This window comes from Chrysochloris asiatica, unplaced genomic scaffold (assembly GCF_000296735.1).
Source record: "Chrysochloris asiatica unplaced genomic scaffold, ChrAsi1.0 scaffold00135, whole genome shotgun sequence".
Taxonomy (NCBI): domain Eukaryota; kingdom Metazoa; phylum Chordata; class Mammalia; order Afrosoricida; family Chrysochloridae; genus Chrysochloris; species Chrysochloris asiatica.
Genome location: NW_006408653.1, coordinates 1,380,697 through 1,397,574, shown reverse-complemented (window position 1 = coordinate 1,397,574; position 16,878 = coordinate 1,380,697). Strand labels below are relative to the sequence as shown.

Below are 16,878 nucleotides of genomic sequence, written 5' to 3'. Positions count from 1 at the left end.
TACAAATCACGTCACATAGGGAAACTGCTGGAGTGAAGGTCAATGGGAGGCAACACAGAAGATGTATCTTCAGCTCAATGAAGGACAGTCAGTTACATGGAGGAACGAGTACGCATGTTCTACGTGTAGCCCTGCAAACAAACCCACTGCTGTTAAGCTGATCCCAACTCATAGCAACCCTATAGGACAGAGTAGAACTGCCCCAGAGGATTTCCAAGCAAGGCTGTAAATCTTTATGGAAGCAGACTGCAACATCTTTCACCTCAGAGTGACTTGAACTGCTGACATTTCAGTTAGCAACCAAGTGCTTAACTCCTGTGCCACTAGGGCTCCTCTGTGTAGCCCCAGAGGATAGAAATAGGTCCAGTAGATAGGGAATTCAGTAATGTGTTCCACAACACTTACTGAGCACCAAGCATTGTGCTAAGTGCTGGCATAGGAAGGATGTGATGTTAAACTCAACATACTATCTCTGCCCTTATTGAACACCAGAAATAACTTTCTAAAAGTCAGAGCTGTCCAGCAATGCAACAGACAGACTTCTTGAAAAGTAGTGCGCCTCCTATCCTTCGCATATCCAGGAGGAGACTTATTAGATATTCTCTTATTAGAATGTGCCAGGATGGATCCTTTCATTGAGTGGTAAGTGGGCCTAACCTTGTTCCAGTTGAGAGATTCAGAGTCGACATTCATCTTTGCTTTGGCACACTAGAGGGCTGTACTGAAAGTGTCATCGTGACCCCACTCCCTCAGCCTTGCCCAAGATTCATGCTCTGCGTCCTCTTACAGGGAGCCGGGGTGGCCAGTTACACTGGAAAGTGGCTGCCATCTGTGACAGGGATGATGGCATTCTGGTGGGTTTGTGTGGGCTCAAGGAATGCAGCATTGAAGCCATGTACACACAACCTGCTTAAGAACATCCCATGGGCAGAAAATGTTTTCTTCCTCTTTAGCCTTCCTCTGTTGCTGTGCCAGGCAGGCACAATGGTGCCTTTGAGAGGGGCAGCTGGGAGGGGGTGTTGGCAGGGACACTGGAAGTAGAACATTGCAGCTGGGGGGAACCAAATTCATTTCCAGGAGTGAGTCTTTACCGGGTGCCAGTTTCCAAAACAAAACTGCTATTTCTCAAATCTCACGGTGGTGGGTTGCCTCAGAGTTGGACAGAGGGCAAAGCCATTTCCTATCTACCATGCCACCCTCCCCAAGTTAGAAACAAACAAACAAATAAATAAGAAATAAGATGTATGTTAAGGCATTCTTGCTCTGGATGCAGATGAACAGATTTTGCTGCCTGTCTGGGAATCTCAGGTCAAACTGGAGTGGATGGGACTGTCTGCAGGGCCACCCTTTGCTGAGACAGGGCAGGGCTGATGGCCATCCGGTTGGTAGCTGGCAATGTTCTGAGGAAGGTAGGCTTCTGGACCACAGGTAAAGGCTTAAGTTGGAGACCCCTTCCTTTGCCCTGCAGGGTGACTCCTTCCAATTCTGCAGCTGCCCAGCACCTTCTCTGCCACATGGGTTCTGCCCACTCACTGTCTTAACTCTCTTTGGTGGGAAAGAGGTGGGAGAAGCCTGGCATTTCCTGTCCCGGGTTCACAGTTGTCCTAGACCCTCGGCTACTTTCAGAAACGGGCGTGGGAGGTCTCCCCACTCAATAGTTAGGAGACTGGGTGCCAGGTGGCGAGTTCTGCCATCTCTTTCTTTGTGCTGTGAATGGAGCAAGGTGGTACCTTCCATTCAGGTGACTTCCAACAAAAAGGCACAACGAGTCTGATTAAGTAAGCAGTGATTTCTATCAGTGTTTACACTAACTGTGGGAGTTTCCCCACTTTGGTTCAACTTCACAATCCACAAACAGTTATTGAGCAATTATTTCATTTTGGTACTATGTGAGGCTTGGAAATACAGAATAAAGATGACACAATGCTTGCTTCAAATAGTTAACTGTCTAAGAAATATGAATGGGAACCCCATTGTGTTTTAACACATTTAACTTGTGTTAAACAGACACAAGTATTTGGTGAGGAGTGGAAGTGTAGTGCAGAGGTAATTGTCTCCTGTGAGCTTGTGTGTCTGGGGTGATCATGGTATTGGGGGTGTGTGCTGGGGGCTGGGATGCATGGGCCTGGGATCACAGCTCTAGCTTTGAAATCCATCTGATCTTGGAAGAGTTACTTATCTTTCAAAGATTCCATTTCCTTGTGTAAATACTGGGAATAATATGCACCATGCAGAGTTGTTATAAGGATTAGATAAGATAATGCAGGGGTGCACTAGAAAATGCTTACCACATACTAAGTGCTCAGTAAGTATCTGCTGTTGTTTAGTTCCTTGTTGATCCTAATGGACTTGAGATACCACAGTTAGTGCGCACAGTGATACTGATCTGATCTTTCCTGTTAGATTACATACCCATCCTAACAGAGTCTTTTTTCCTCTTTTCTTATTTCCTCTTCTCGGGAAGACCACAGTCAGCATGTTTTTGCCTCCCCTGACTAAATAGATGAAAACCTGTTCACTATAGCCAACCAGACATAGTGTACATAATATTCTCTGTTTATTTAATAATGCAGTTGTAGAAAAAGGAAAAGACTAGAATGGCTTCCTTTCCTGAGGTTCCTAAAATCTTCTGAGTGAGGTAATAAAGATCCATGAATTCTTCTTAGTAATCTAAACAGTCTCAGAGCAGTAATACATTTCCCACTAACAGGGCCTCCCAGTCCATTAGTACTTAAAAAGGTGCAATTTGTTTGGTAGACATTGCTTGAGGAAAGTTATTCTTTTACTAAGGGACCTTGGTGGTAGAAAGGTTAAGCTCCTAGGGCAGAGGTTAGCCTAGAGGATCTTCCAAGAATCTGTCATAGGTATGTGTTCTAACCTGACTTGCTGCTACTGATTCATGTGACCTCTGGGTCTCGTCTTCCAAAGACTCCTTTAGTAGTTTTTGAGTCTTCTGAGATTTCCTTGGGCCCCATCTACCCAATGATTGTGAAATTTAGGGATAAGAATTAATCTTTAAAATCTATTCCAAAGTCCTTGGAAGACTGTGTGTAGCCAGGAATTTGAAGACAAAGAAAATCAAACCCATTCACAAACTACAAAGGAAGTAGAAAAGCACAGGAAAATAGAGGCACAGAAATGAATGGAGACTTGAAGTGAAACATCGGGTAATGCACTTGTAGGCAATAAAGAAGGGAGTCATTCAAAGATAAAAAGTTATGTCCGAAACAGCAAGCAAACCAGGGGGATTTTGTAGGGAAAATTAACAGAAACCATTTTTCCTTAGTAGGAGATGCTTAGAAAATTTAAGCATCAGTCAAGGACATTTGAAAGAGGTGGACAAATGAGTTTAAAAATGGATGAAGACGAGGAAAACTAAAGACTCACACAGACCCTCAAGAAGCCTGATGTAAAAGAAACAAAGGCTAAACCTACCTAACAATACAGGATTAGCACTGGACTACTGCTCACTGCAAAGTTGGTGGGGTCAAACCCCCCAGTCACTCTTTGGAAACCTTATACAGGGTCGCTATGAGTAGGAATGGACTCAATGGCACTTAGCAACAACAACATTCCTGGGTGGTGAGGTTGTGGGTTATTTTTCTTCTCCCCACTCTGTATTTTTCAAGTGCTCTATCATGAATTTAAAGGACCGCTAGTGATTACAAGTTGGGCTGCTAGCCTCAAGGTTCCTACCAGCCATTCCACAGGAGAAAGACGAGGCTTTCTGTTCCCGTAAAGATTTACAGCCTCAGAAACCCTATGCAGGGTCGCGATGAGTTGGAACTGACTCCACGGCACACTACCACCACCACCATAATCATGAATTTCAGGAAACCCTGGCAGCGTAGTGGATTACAAAGCTGGGCTGTTAACCACAAGGTCAGAAGTTTGAATCTCTCGTCACTCTGTGGGAGCAACATTAGGTTTTCTGCTCCTGTAAAGATTTATGGGACCACTGTTGCCCTTTGGAGTACTGGTGTGATGCTGTAGGATAAGCACTAGACTGCTAAAGCAGTTCAAATCCACTAGATGCTCCTTGGAAACCCTTTGCAGGATCATTATGAGTTGGAACTGGCTCCATGGCATAAACAACAACAAAGATTTCCTGCCTTGGAAATGCTATACAGGGTGGTTATGAGTCAGAATCAACTCCATGGTACACCACCACAAGTATCACCATGAATCTGGATTACTTCTGTAATCAAGAGGAGAAATAAGGAACACAGAATAAAAGGGAGCAGAGAAAACTGGTGGATAGGCAAGAAGAGGAAATCTGAAGTGGTAAGAGCTGACATGGAAGGCTGTCACAGAAGACCATGCTGGAGTGGAGGCCCAGGTGTGGGAGAGGCTGGATTTCATCGTGGTTCCTTTTGGATTTAATGGAGGAAGAGAACAGACTAGAAAGAACGCTCTAAGAACCCTTTCTAGCCTTACTTTTTACTCTATAGTTTGATGTTTATGTTGTCTGCGGCTCTCTGTTGTGCGCCGTTAAGTCGATTCCAACTCCTAGCGACTCTGTGTAGGGTCTCCAAGGAGCAGCTGGTAGGTTTGAACCACTGACCTTTTGGTTAGTAGTCCAGTACTTATCCTAGAGCTCTATTCCATGAGCGCTGCTGTTGTGTAGTGGGCTCCAAAACATGGCTGTCCCATATACAATGGAATGAAATACTGCCTATTGTGATTGATGGGGTTTTCATTGGCTGATTTTTGGAAGTCGATTGCAAGGTCTTTCTTCCTAGTCCAACTTTGTCTGGAAGCTCCTCTGAAGTCTGTTCAGCAACATGCATGGACAGACAGGTGGTGGTTGTGCCTGAAGTATACTGGTCTAGAATTGAACCAGGGTCTCCAGCATGGACGGCGAGGAGTCCACTCCTGAACCCGCCCCCAGGGTGGATGCATAGATTTACTTCAGTGGCAAGCCTTTCTTTTCCAAGAACTCAAAATTCCTTCTCATGTTCTTCTCGAGTTTTCCTTCTCCATGAATCTATTCCCATTTCATCCCTCCTTGGAATCACTGTGGCTGGGCTGATGGGTTGAGCATTTCACCAGCTCCCACCTTCCTTACTCTGAACTCTAGGAGGTGCTACATGCTCCAGCTGAGAAGAAGGCTCAATTCATGCTGAAGGAGCTCAAGGCTTGCAGACGTCTTCCCCTCTAACATAGGGCAGTGTGTGATACTGCAGATGGATGGATGTCAAGGCAGAAGAAGAGAATGCTACCAGCTGGAGCTTGAGAAACACCTACTGGATGGATGGACTTGAGTATAAACTGCTTAACCTGTAGAGTCCTTGATTGTTCTCTTTTGAAAAATGATGGCATTGGATTGTACTAGAGTAGCTAAAGATAGCTGTTTAATCTTAAAAACATCTGACTCATTATTGATCAAACGTCTTTATATGTACATGGCTGTGTTAAATGTTAGTTTTGGAGTTTAGGATTCTCATAGGCAAGTCCTACTGATATGGACTAAATATCCCCAAACAGTGCCTGGCATACTTCCCACCCCATTTTTTACTGCGGTGAAATTTGCATAACATAAAATTAATCACTGTAAAGTGTATGATTCAGTGGCACTTAATATATAAAGGGTTAGAATAGAGCGATGATTTACTCCGATTGCATTTTGTTGTCATAGATGGTGTGCAGCTACAAACTGAAGGCTTGGAGGTTTGAACTCATCCAGAAGTGCCTTGGAAGAAAGACCTGGTGATCTGCTTTAAAAGATCACAGCTATGTGGAGAACAGTTCTACTCTGACAAACATGAAGTGAAGTTCTACTCTGCACACATGGGCCATCATGAGTTGGCATCAACTTGAGGGTACTAGGCAATCACCCACTGTTGTTAGTTATGTGCTGTGGAGTCGGTTCCAGTTCATAGTGACGCTGTATAGGGTTTCTGAGGCTATATATCCTTACAGTAGCAGAAAGCCTCATCTTTCTCCTGTGGAATGGTGGTAGTTTCTAACTGCTGACCTTGAGGTTAGCAGCCTGACTGTTATTAAGTGCCGTCAAGTCAGTCCTGACTCATAGTGACTCTGTATAAGGTTTCTGAGGCTGTAATTCTTTGTGAGTGCAGAAGGCCTCACTAGTTTCAGGGAACTAAGCTACTTTCTATGTGAGAGGTTTTAGTGGACACCCTCCCTGTATAACATCCTCTTAGCTTTAATTTTACTACTCAACTTTTTACTAGCGTGACCGAAGACAACAAAAAAAGAAGAAACTAATCGACACTGTCTCTTCCCCAAGTTCTTTACTCTGTGTCACCCAACCTTTCGGGCCTCCATTTTCTCACTCCTAAAATGGGGACAATAGTATTCATCCTGAGTGTTCTATGGATCAGAGTAAAATGATGTGATGTGTGAGAAAGCCCTTGGTTAACTTTAAAGCCGTCTTCCTCTCCAACCCTCTGTTTTAGTCCTTCTGCCTGAATCCATTCCTTCCGTAAATGAGCAGTAGGATTGTGTCTTCTGTTCTTTGCAAAGCAGATCTCAGCAGAGGTGCCCAGCTGAAGTTGCTAGTGCTCAACTACTAATTAAAAGATTGGATGTCTGAATCCAAGCAGAGGTGCTTTGGAAGAAAGTTCTGGCAATCTCCTGAAAAATCAGCCACTTGAAAACCCTATGGAGTACACTTCTATTCTGACACACATGGAATCCCACGGGTCAGAACAGACTTACCAACAACGAGCACTGGTACACACAGTAAAAGAGGCAGAAACTTTGTATCTGTGCTGAAGAATGTACTAAGTTTCTAGAACTTGTGGCGCTACAGGAGAATGTACTGGGCCAGAGCAAGGCTGGTTTGAAGTGGTTCATACCCACCAGCCATTCCTTGGAAACCCTATACAGGGTTGCTATGAGTTAGAACTAACTTGACGGCATTTAACAACAACAACAAGCAAAACTTGACCCAGAAGAGCTGGAATCTTTTTCTTATAGCTACCAGCAATGACGTGTTGGTCAACTTACTTCATGCATCTGCAACTCAGTGACCTTATTGTAAAACGTGTGACCACAAGACTTGCTTCCCCTAGGGTGCTGTATTAAATATGGACATGTTTTGATAGGCAGTCAAAAAACATGTGACTTTTTTTCTTCCTTTGTTACTTTTCTCAACTTGCTGTTTCTCCTTCTAAGCCTCTGTACCTCACCTTACTTATCCATACATGGGGATAATAATACCTGGTTTGCCTAGCTCACAGGATTGTTAGGTGACTATGGAATAAAGGCTGTGGTAGAGCTTTGAAGAAAATGAGGTATAATACTTGTTTAAATAAAGATACGCTCTTCTCAGGCTCCCTGACCTTGCGCTGTGGAGTAGGGTCCTGTGTGCTCCCCACTGGCCTGGATTGTGTGTATGCAGTAACTATATTATTATTATTATTTGAATTGTAGCAATATACATACAACAAAACATTTGCCATTTCAACCATCTTACATGTACAACCCAGCCACATCAACCACACTCTCCACGTTATGGTCACATGATTAAAGTTACATAACCTAGCTTCTCTTGCATGTTTTGCAGTCCCTTTTATCTGTCACACACACACTCACCCTTTTCTTATGTCTCCCAGTCCCACTCCTCCCCTTCTCCCCCACCACACACTGAACCATCCACCCACTGTTCTCTGGATATAGAAATAGTGCTTGCCCCAATCCTGTGGGCTGTCAGAAGTCCCTTGTCACATGACCCTCCCCCTTACTCTCATGAATAAATACTCAAAAGACTCATTATGGGAAGATAAGGAAAACAGGAAGTGCTCCTGAAAGCCCTCAGCAACCCAGACCATGAACAACCCCAACCCCTCCAGAAGCCACCAGCGTCCTTAGCAACAAGCCACCAACCCCCACTGCAGCTGAGGAAGAGATGGCCATCTTGAACCTAGAAGAAACTGCTGGGCACAGTGGGACTTAGAACTGAGAGAGCAGGCTGCAGAAGCCAGGGAGCTGAGCCGCTGTATTCTGGGCACAATTTCAAGGCCAGCTGCAGGAAGAACAAGCAGTCGCTGTGCGCCTGCCTGCAGCTGGCAGTGGTTAGGCCAGGGTTGCCCCTCACGGAGTATATTTAAAGAGACCCCACCAGGCAACTGTGCCAACAGGAAAAATGCATACATATCTGTGTTGGCCACACACAGTCCCCTGCCCGGCCTCCCCTTCCTGCTGCAGCTCCTAAGCACAGTTTATATATAAATAGATAAAGGTTGTCTCCTCATACAGGTGCAGATGGTCACAGACTCATACCATCTTGGGACATATGCCCCAGGTTCCTGGGCCCCTCTGTCCTCAGTCTGGGCAGGCCAAAAGTTCAGAGGATTAGCTGGGATCCACGCCTCCCACCCTGGTGTCTTTGTAACCCAGCAACGGATCAGCAGAGGCAGGCAGAAGAGTCAAATAGAACTACACAGAACCTCTAGCTTTGTGTTTTGTTTGTAAAACTCTGGGTGAGCCGGCTGCTTTCCGGCAGGGAGTGGCGGGGCTTTCCCACACTGCTTTGGGCCAAATGCTTCACCTCAAAGGGATGCCCAGCCCCATGTAACTTCAAGAGCTGGTTCAGAGACAAAGCTGGTGGGCTAGGTGGGGCCCATCCTGGCTGAGTGCTCTGGCTGCCTCTTCACTTGTTTTCCTCAAGTGAAAACCAGGTTACAGGACTGAACCCCATGGGAAAGTGGGGTTGGTAGCTAAGAACTATGGGTATGGGAACCAATGAGCCTGAGGATCTACAAAGTGGAGGCAGGGATGGTGTGTATAGAAGTTTGGGCTACCAGGTAGCCACAGACATAGAGAAACTCTTCTGGCAGCAAGAGGATTCCACTAGAGCAAACAGCAGAAGCTGAGTCAGAGGTGGGAAATAGGCAAGCTTATCAAGCAGGGAAGGAAAGCCCACAAGCAAACTTTCTCAGGTAGGCTGCTGCAAGTGCCAGAAGAATTAGTCAAACAAGAGTGGACTTACAGGATTCGCTGATTTGTGGGTGCAAAATGAAAATGTGGGGCCTCTTGTTCAAACGTTAAAATGGATTTCAAGATGGTGACAGCAGAACATTAAACCAAGCACGGAATGATCTGACAACCATGGGGCCCCATGTGACTACAAAGGTCACACACCCATGAAGTGGGCCCTGGGTACCTAACAGTCACCTCCCAGAAGCAGCTATAGAAACAAGAGGGATACAATGGGGGAGGTCTGGATACTTCTGGCACAAATTCACATGCCCTCACCCATGCTGCCCTTGGCCAGCAGTCCTCAGGCTTTTACCAGGCATAGGACACTGACTCCATCCCAATAGCACCTCTCCTTGCACTGGTGGCAGCTAAGTTGTCCCAACTCTGAAGTAGTAAGGCCAAAGGGGGAGAACGGCTGACTTAAGGAATGGACTAGGGTGAGCTGACCGTTGGGTCCCAGAGCTTCAGGACCCTCTGGGCAAGCCATGAAAAAGCCAGGTACAAAAATTGGAGCCTTCTGAGAGAGGTAGGATGGAAACAGGATGGAGGTACAATGACTGGACTGTGCTCTTTATCACTCTTAAAGACCCAAGGCAGCATGTGCTGAGGGTGCACGTGATAGTCTTTGAAGCATTCCCCCTAGTTTGGTAACTTACCTCCAACTCTATGTGGTCATGGAGCTTCTTGCAGGTGGCAGCAAAGGTCTCTGAGGTGCCAAATTCAAAATACCACAGCTTGTTCTTCATCCTGGACCATGAAGCAGAAAGATGGCTCAATATCTGACCAGTCATTCCCTGGGTTACAAGCATCCAACTTACATACAACCTGTAGTTAGGAACCAACCCCCACAAAGCCTATTATATTAACAATTCAAAGCCCATACAATGGTTCATAATAACCAATAGGCACTACTTTGTGAATGTGCATAAAACATTATTATTGCAGCACTATCATGTTAAAGACGTTTGAGTATATCTGGAGGTGTTTCTATAATTTTTTTATGCACAGAAAGGTATACTATATGTTACACACTAAAGCAAACATTTGACTAACTAATGTTAGATACAAACGCTACCTGCTTCGATTTACATACACATTTGATTAAGAGACAGATTTAAGAACAGAATTTGTTTGTAATATGGGAACTGCTGGTACTTGAAATGGTCATGTGGAATGGGTTTGTTGTCTGGATTGAGAGGCCCAAGCCCTCAGCATTCCCCAATCTTAACATTTTCAGCATTTGTTAATCATATGATCAAGGGATGGAAATTTTTACCAACTGTTCTTGCTAGAAACTTAGAGAAAAGCCCATTCTTCTCATTGACATTATGGGTATCTGGGTGGACTGCCAACTGCTCTCTGAATGTCCTGGTCAGAGCAGAAGAAAGACCTCCTAGCTGTATCTGGATCAAAGGAAGAGTTCCATGAAAAATTAACTGAGGTGGCAAATAACAGCATGGTCTAGTCATTGTCCTTTGTAGTATGGATGATCATAGAAGGAATTCAGGCCAAGTCTTCTCTTGGGTATGATTAGGGTGAAAAGAAAGATCAGACAGGCTTTTGAGACTTTAAACTTCCATGGCCAGAAGGAGGACAGATCCCAAAAGATGTGCTTCTTTTGTCTATGATCTGGTTGGGTGGGGTACCATGGATTGAACTGTGTGTCTCCAAAATATGAGTCAACTTGACTGGGCCACGATTATCAGTGGCTTGGCAGTTATATAATGATATAATTTGGTAGTTATGAGTTGATGTAACCATCCCTGATGATGTAATCTATTGCGATCACCAGTCACTCCTAGGAAACCTTATACAGGGTCGCTATGGGTCAGAACCCACTAACGGCACTTAACAATAACAACAAAACAACCAGTTGTAAGGTAACTATTATGGGATGCAACATCCTTACTTAGGTCACAACCCTGATCAGATGTAAGAGGAATTTTTCTGGGGTGTGGCCTGAATCATTTTTAGCTTACAAGAGATAAAAGGAGAGAGAAGCGATCAGAGATGAAGGAACCGCCTACCATCAAGAAAGAAGATTCTAGAGTGGAGCATGTCCTTTAGACTTCTGGTCCCTGTGACGGTAACCTCTTAGGTCCAGGAGACCGATGTCAAGACACATGGAGATTTCCAAGGAACACCCAGCCCACAGATGTTGAAAGGTGACAGGGACCTCCCTGAGAGCAGTAGAAAGAGAAATCCATCCACTCAAACTGAAACTGGAATTTGAACCTTTAGTCTCCTAAACTTCAAGAAAATAAATTTCTAAGTTTGTTAAAGCCTCACACTTGTGGTATTTCTGTGATAGCAGCACTAGGAGACAAAGATAAGAGGGGAATTAGACTCATTTGTCAGTAAGTAAGTTGGAAAGAGAAGAAACAATGTGAAATGTTTGGTGGAAAGACCTCCCGCCACCCCACCTCACCGCTGCCCTTTCAATTGCATTTGCTTAGACCATGGCAAGGGGTTTTTGTTAAGTACCATCGAGTTCGTTCTGACCTATAGCGACCCTGTATAGGGTTTCTGAGGTGAGGCTGGTGAGCTTGAAACACTAACTTCACAGTTCAAATGCCTTTGCAGTCCAGTGCATTAACCCACAGCATCACACCAGGAGTCCCAATTAGGGGTAGGTCATGTCATATTTGCTTCAAAGTTAGAGCTCACTGTTTTTAACTAAAAATTTTTTTTCAATATTTTCCTAAAGAATTTTAATCAACAATGCTCCCATGTAGCTGTGGTGTCCCAACACTTGGCTATTTTGATCAGATGGTGCCACCAGGAAGTCTATAAAGGTATTCCATTCCTCCCAACCCAATTATCAGCCTATTATCCAGGGCTGGCTAAGAGAAGGGACACCTTCCCGTTTACAAGCTGACAGATTTGGCTGAGGAAGGATTAAGCAAATCACATTCCCCCTGGAGCTCAGGAGAGAGGAAGCCACCTTGCATGTTGCTGATGATTCCATCTAAGATTTGTGGACCTGGAGGAAAGGATTACACTTCAGAGGGAAAAGAGCTCTGTTTTTTTCCCTCTTTTTAGTCAATAAGCAAATGACCCTTCAGAATGAGAGACAAGATTTCTTGGTGTTTTCAAAGAGTCTACCTAGAACTTGAAGTGAGACTGAACTCTTCCATTCATTATATGAAGATTTCTTAGAACCTAGTTGTCATGGTGTGGCACTGTGAGTTAATGTGCTGGACTGCAAGGCTGGTTTGAACTGCACGGTTGGTAGTTTAAGTTCACCAGCTTGGTTGGCCCAGGACTGGGCAGTGTTTCGTTCTGTTGTACATAGAGTCAATGGCACTTAACAACAACAACAACAGTTGTTTAGGAGGCAACCCTATGTGGTACAGATGGTTAATGCACTCAGTTGGAGTTTCAAGTCCATCCAGAGGCACCTTGGAAGAAAAGCCTGGTGATCTACTTCTGAAAAATCAACCACTGAAAACCCCATACAGCACAGTTCTACGCTGACACATGTGGAATCAGGATTGACTTGAAGGCAATTGGCTAGGCAGTAGCCTCTCTAACACTTGGTATGTGTGAAAATATGCTCACAAATGATAAATGACGAAAACAAGAATAAGAAAAGTCTAGAGAATTATGCTCCATGAAGAAACTTAGAACTGGGCACGCTTCAACAAGACCAGAACATGCATACAATCAGTGTACACTTGAGATATCGATTCCCTTAACTTTCAGAGTGGGAGGTGAGGTCTGGGGCAAGCTGAGCATCCAGTATCATTGCAAGCCTTCTTATCTGTTATTATTCCAGTGTGCCAAACAAATGTTCCTATGTTCTGTGTGTGCCATGATGTGAAAAACAGTTGGAAAGCATTGTTCTAAGTTAGTGGATCTCTGTATGCACAATCATATGCATACAAATTATCTGGGGGTTTTGTTAAAAGAGTAGATTCTGCATTTTCTAACAAGCTGTTGATGATCCAGGGATCACACTGAATCATGAAGGTCTGGAGACTACATCAGTGGTTCCCAAATGTTGTTGTTTAGTGCTGTCGAGTCAGCCCGGACTCACAAAGGCCCTGTATAAGGTTTTTGAAGGGTGGCTGGTGAGTTTGAGCTGCCGACTTTGCAGTTCAAACCGACTGACCTTGAAGTCTCATGCTTAGGTGTCACACCAGGACTCCTTTCAAACATTAGTATTCATAAAAATTACCTGGGGAATGTGATTTAAAGGCTGCTTCCTAGGCTCCCATCTTTAGAGACTCTATAAGTTTTGGGAGAGGCCCCAGGAATCTGCATTTTATAAGAGCAGATCCATTTATAAGTGCCCAGGTGGTCACTATGCAGGTTGTCATTGGATAGGACTTGGAGAGACATTGCCATAGATTCCAGTGAAATGGCAAACATGGAAGGGGGCAGAGCCAGTTAAATCTCAAGGAAAGGATTCTCCAAGGAGGAAAGAACTAGGGTCAGTGACTTTCAGTAGTTAATGATGGCAAAAGACCAAGCAATAGGGAAAACACAGATTGTCATAAATGTCAAGGCTGAGCATTCCTCCCCGGCAGCGAGAACATCAGTGCAGCCAGGAGACCTGCATTATGATTCCATTTTCAAATATCACTGTTGGTCTGAATCATGACATTTGAAAGTTATTGCCAGGAGATTTAGAGTTTTAATAAAAATTTCCGGAAGCAACAAGCTATTTTTGCCCAGAAATGGTTCTTTTGACGATCTAATAAGGTTAAGAGGTCATGGTGAGGTCAATATCTTAGACTGACTGACAAGATCAAACCAACTTCTCATCCATTGCTGGCCAAATGTCCATTACTGACTGTGTAAGCTTAGGTAAGTTATTTCAACTTTTTGAGCCTCAGTTTCCTTATCTGTAATATGGAGATAATAAAAAAAGATCCACTTCAAAGGGTACTTTTGCTGTTGTTGCTAAGTGTCATTGCGTTGCTTCCACTCATGTTGTTGTTTCAGGAAACCCTGTACAGGGTTTCCAAGGCTGTAAATCTTTACAGGAGCAGAAACCTCATCTTTCTCCTGTAGAACAGCTGATAGTTTCGAACTGCTGACCTTGCGGTTGGCAGCCCGACTCACAACCACTACGCTACCAGAGAAATTGGCTATTGGATGTGGACAACTGACCTTGCAATTCAAACGACCTTGAATTTGTTTGTTTGTTGTTGTTGTTAGGTGCCATTGAGTTGATACCGACTCATAGTGACCCTACGTACAACAGAACGAAACACTGCCTGGTCCTGGGCCAACCTTACAATTGTTGCCATGCTTGAGCCCACTGATGTTACCACTTTGCCAATCCATCTCGCTGGGGATCTTCCTCTCTTTCTCTGACTCTTCACCTTACCAAACATGATACCTTTCTCCAGCAACCAGTCCCTCCTGACAATATGTCTGAAGTATGAGAGACGAACTTTGGCCATCCTGGCCTCCAAGGAGCACTCTGGCTGCACTTCTTCCAACACAGACCCGTTGGTTCTTTTGGCAGCCCATAGCACTTTCAATATTCTCCTCCAACACCATAACTCAAAAGCATCAATTCTTTTACAGTCTTCCTTATTCACTGTCCAGCTTTCACATGCATATGAGGTTATTGAAAATACCATGGCTTGGGTCAGGAGCACCTTAGTCTTCAAGCTGACGTCTTTGCTCTTCAATACTTTAGAAAGGTCTTGTGCAGCAGATTTGTCTAATGGAATACTCCTTTGATTTCTTGACTGCTGCTTCCATGAGTGTTGATGGTTGATCCAAGAAGAATGAAGTCCTTAACAACTTCAATCTTTTCTCTGTTGAAAAGAATGTTGTTTATTGGTCCAGTGGTGAGGATTTTTGTTTTCTTTACATTGAGATGCAATCCATGCTGAAGGTTGTGGTCTTTGATCTTCATCAGTAAATATTTTAAGTCCTTTTCACTTAGACCTTGTGGTCCAATGCATTATCCCACAGTGCCACACCAGGACTCCTCAAAGGGTCATAGAAAATTTAAATGAGATGATTGTAAAGCACTTTACACAATGCTGAATGCGGTAAGCTTGCCAAGAATGTTAGCTATTTACATATTGTTGTTGTTGTTGCTGTTAAGTGCCATTGAGTCCCCTTCTGAACAGACCTTGAGGTTGATTGCTTATCCTATGGAGCCACACCAGAATAGTATTAATTCAGTTTCTTGAGGTGGCCTATTTGAATAATATAGTAAGTCAAAAGATTTCTCGTATAGCTTGTGTTGTTGTTGTCAGGTGCTGTTGAGTTGGTTCCTACTCATAGAGAGCCAATGCACAACAGAATGAAACATTGCCTGGTCCTGTGGCAACCTCACAATCTTTGTTACGCTTGAGTCCATTGCTGCTGTCATTGTGCCAATCCATCTCATTGGGGGTCTTCCTCTTTTTCATTGACTCTCCACTTTACCAAGCATGATGTCCTTCTTCAGGTTGTTGTTGTTAAACGCTGTCGAATCGATTCCGACCCACAGTGACCCTGTATAGGGTTTCCTAGGAGCGGCTAGTGAGCTTGAACCACAGACCTTGTGGATCAAACTGACTTTACAGTCCAGCATATTAATCCACAGTGGGTCTCTTCTGATAGTATGTCAAAGTATGAGAGACGAAGTCTCATCATTCTGACTTCTAAAGAACATTCTGGTTGTTCTTCTTCCAACACAGATTTGTTTGTTCTTCTGACACTCCAGAATATTTTGAAAATTCTTCTACAACATATAACTCAAATGCATCAATTCTATGGTTTTCCTTATTTACTGTCCAACTTTCATAGGCATATGAGGCATTGAAAATATCATGACTTGGGTCAGGTGCACTTTTGTCCTCAAAATGACATCTTTGCTCTTGAATGCTTTCAAGAGGTCTTGTGCCACAGATTTGCCTAATGCAATACATCATTTGATTTCTTCACTGCTGCTTCCATGAGTGTTAATAGTGCATTCAAGCAAAATTAAGTCTTTAACAACTTCAACCCCTTTTATATTTATTATGATGTTATTTTTGCCCACAAAATCCTTCAATATTGCAAATTGAGGCTTGAAAGTTTTCTTCAGTTCTTTCAGCTTGAGCATGTTCTTCCCTTTTGATTTTCTAACCCTGGGTTTTTGCACATTTCATTATAATATTTGGCTTTGTCTTCTCAATCTTCCCTTTGAAATTTTCTGCTCACCTCTTATACTTCCTCATTTCTTCCATTTGCTTTAGCATATCTATGCTAGCGAGCAAGTTTCAGAGTCTCTTCTGACATCCATTGGTCTTTTTCTTTCTTTCTTGCCAAGTTAGTGACATTTTGTTTTCTTCCTGTATGATGATCCTGATGTCATCCCACAACTCTTCTGGTCTTCGGTCTTTAGTGTTTAATGTATCAAATCTGTTCTTGAGATGATCTCTAAATTCAGGTGGGATATGTTTAAGGTAATTTTTGGCTCTTGTGGTATTGTTTTAATTTTCTTCAGCTTCAGCTTGAGTTTGCATATGAGCAATTGACGGTCTGTTCCACAGTGTTCCCCTCTCTTTTTACAGATGCAATCAACTTGATTTCTGTGTATTCCATCTGGTAAAGTCCATGTGTATAGTCATATTTTATGTTTTTTTTTTTTAAAAAGGCATTTGTAGTGAAGAAGTTACTGGTATTGCAAAATTCTATCATGCAACCTCCAACACTGTTTCTATAACCAACCCATATTTTCCAACTACTGAGCCTTCCTGTTTGTTTGCAAACTTTGCATTCCAATCACCAGTAATTATCAATACATCTTGATTGCATGTTTGATCAATGTCAGATTGAAGAAGTTGGTTGAATTCTTTAATTTCATTATAATTGGCTTTAGTGTTCGGTGTGTAAATTTGAATAATAGTGGTATTAACTGGTCTTCTTCGGAAGTGTATGAATATTATCCTATCACAAATAGTACTGTATTTCAAGATAAATCTTAAAATGTTC

The 16,878-nt window shown here is 43.4% G+C and overlaps 1 protein-coding gene across 7 annotated transcripts in view; it reads right to left on the bottom strand.

The window, feature by feature from the left end:
• DGKG (diacylglycerol kinase, gamma 90kDa) overlaps positions 1-16,878 on the bottom strand; it is a 261,627-nt gene that overhangs the window by 72,383 nt on the left and 172,366 nt on the right. For all 7 annotated transcript variants that reach the window (XM_006869748.1, XM_006869752.1, XM_006869750.1 and 4 more), the window contains one exon: positions 9,603-9,693. In XM_006869748.1, coding sequence (XP_006869810.1) covers positions 9,603-9,693 — 91 coding nt within the window. The remainder of the gene's footprint in view (positions 1-9,602; positions 9,694-16,878) is intronic.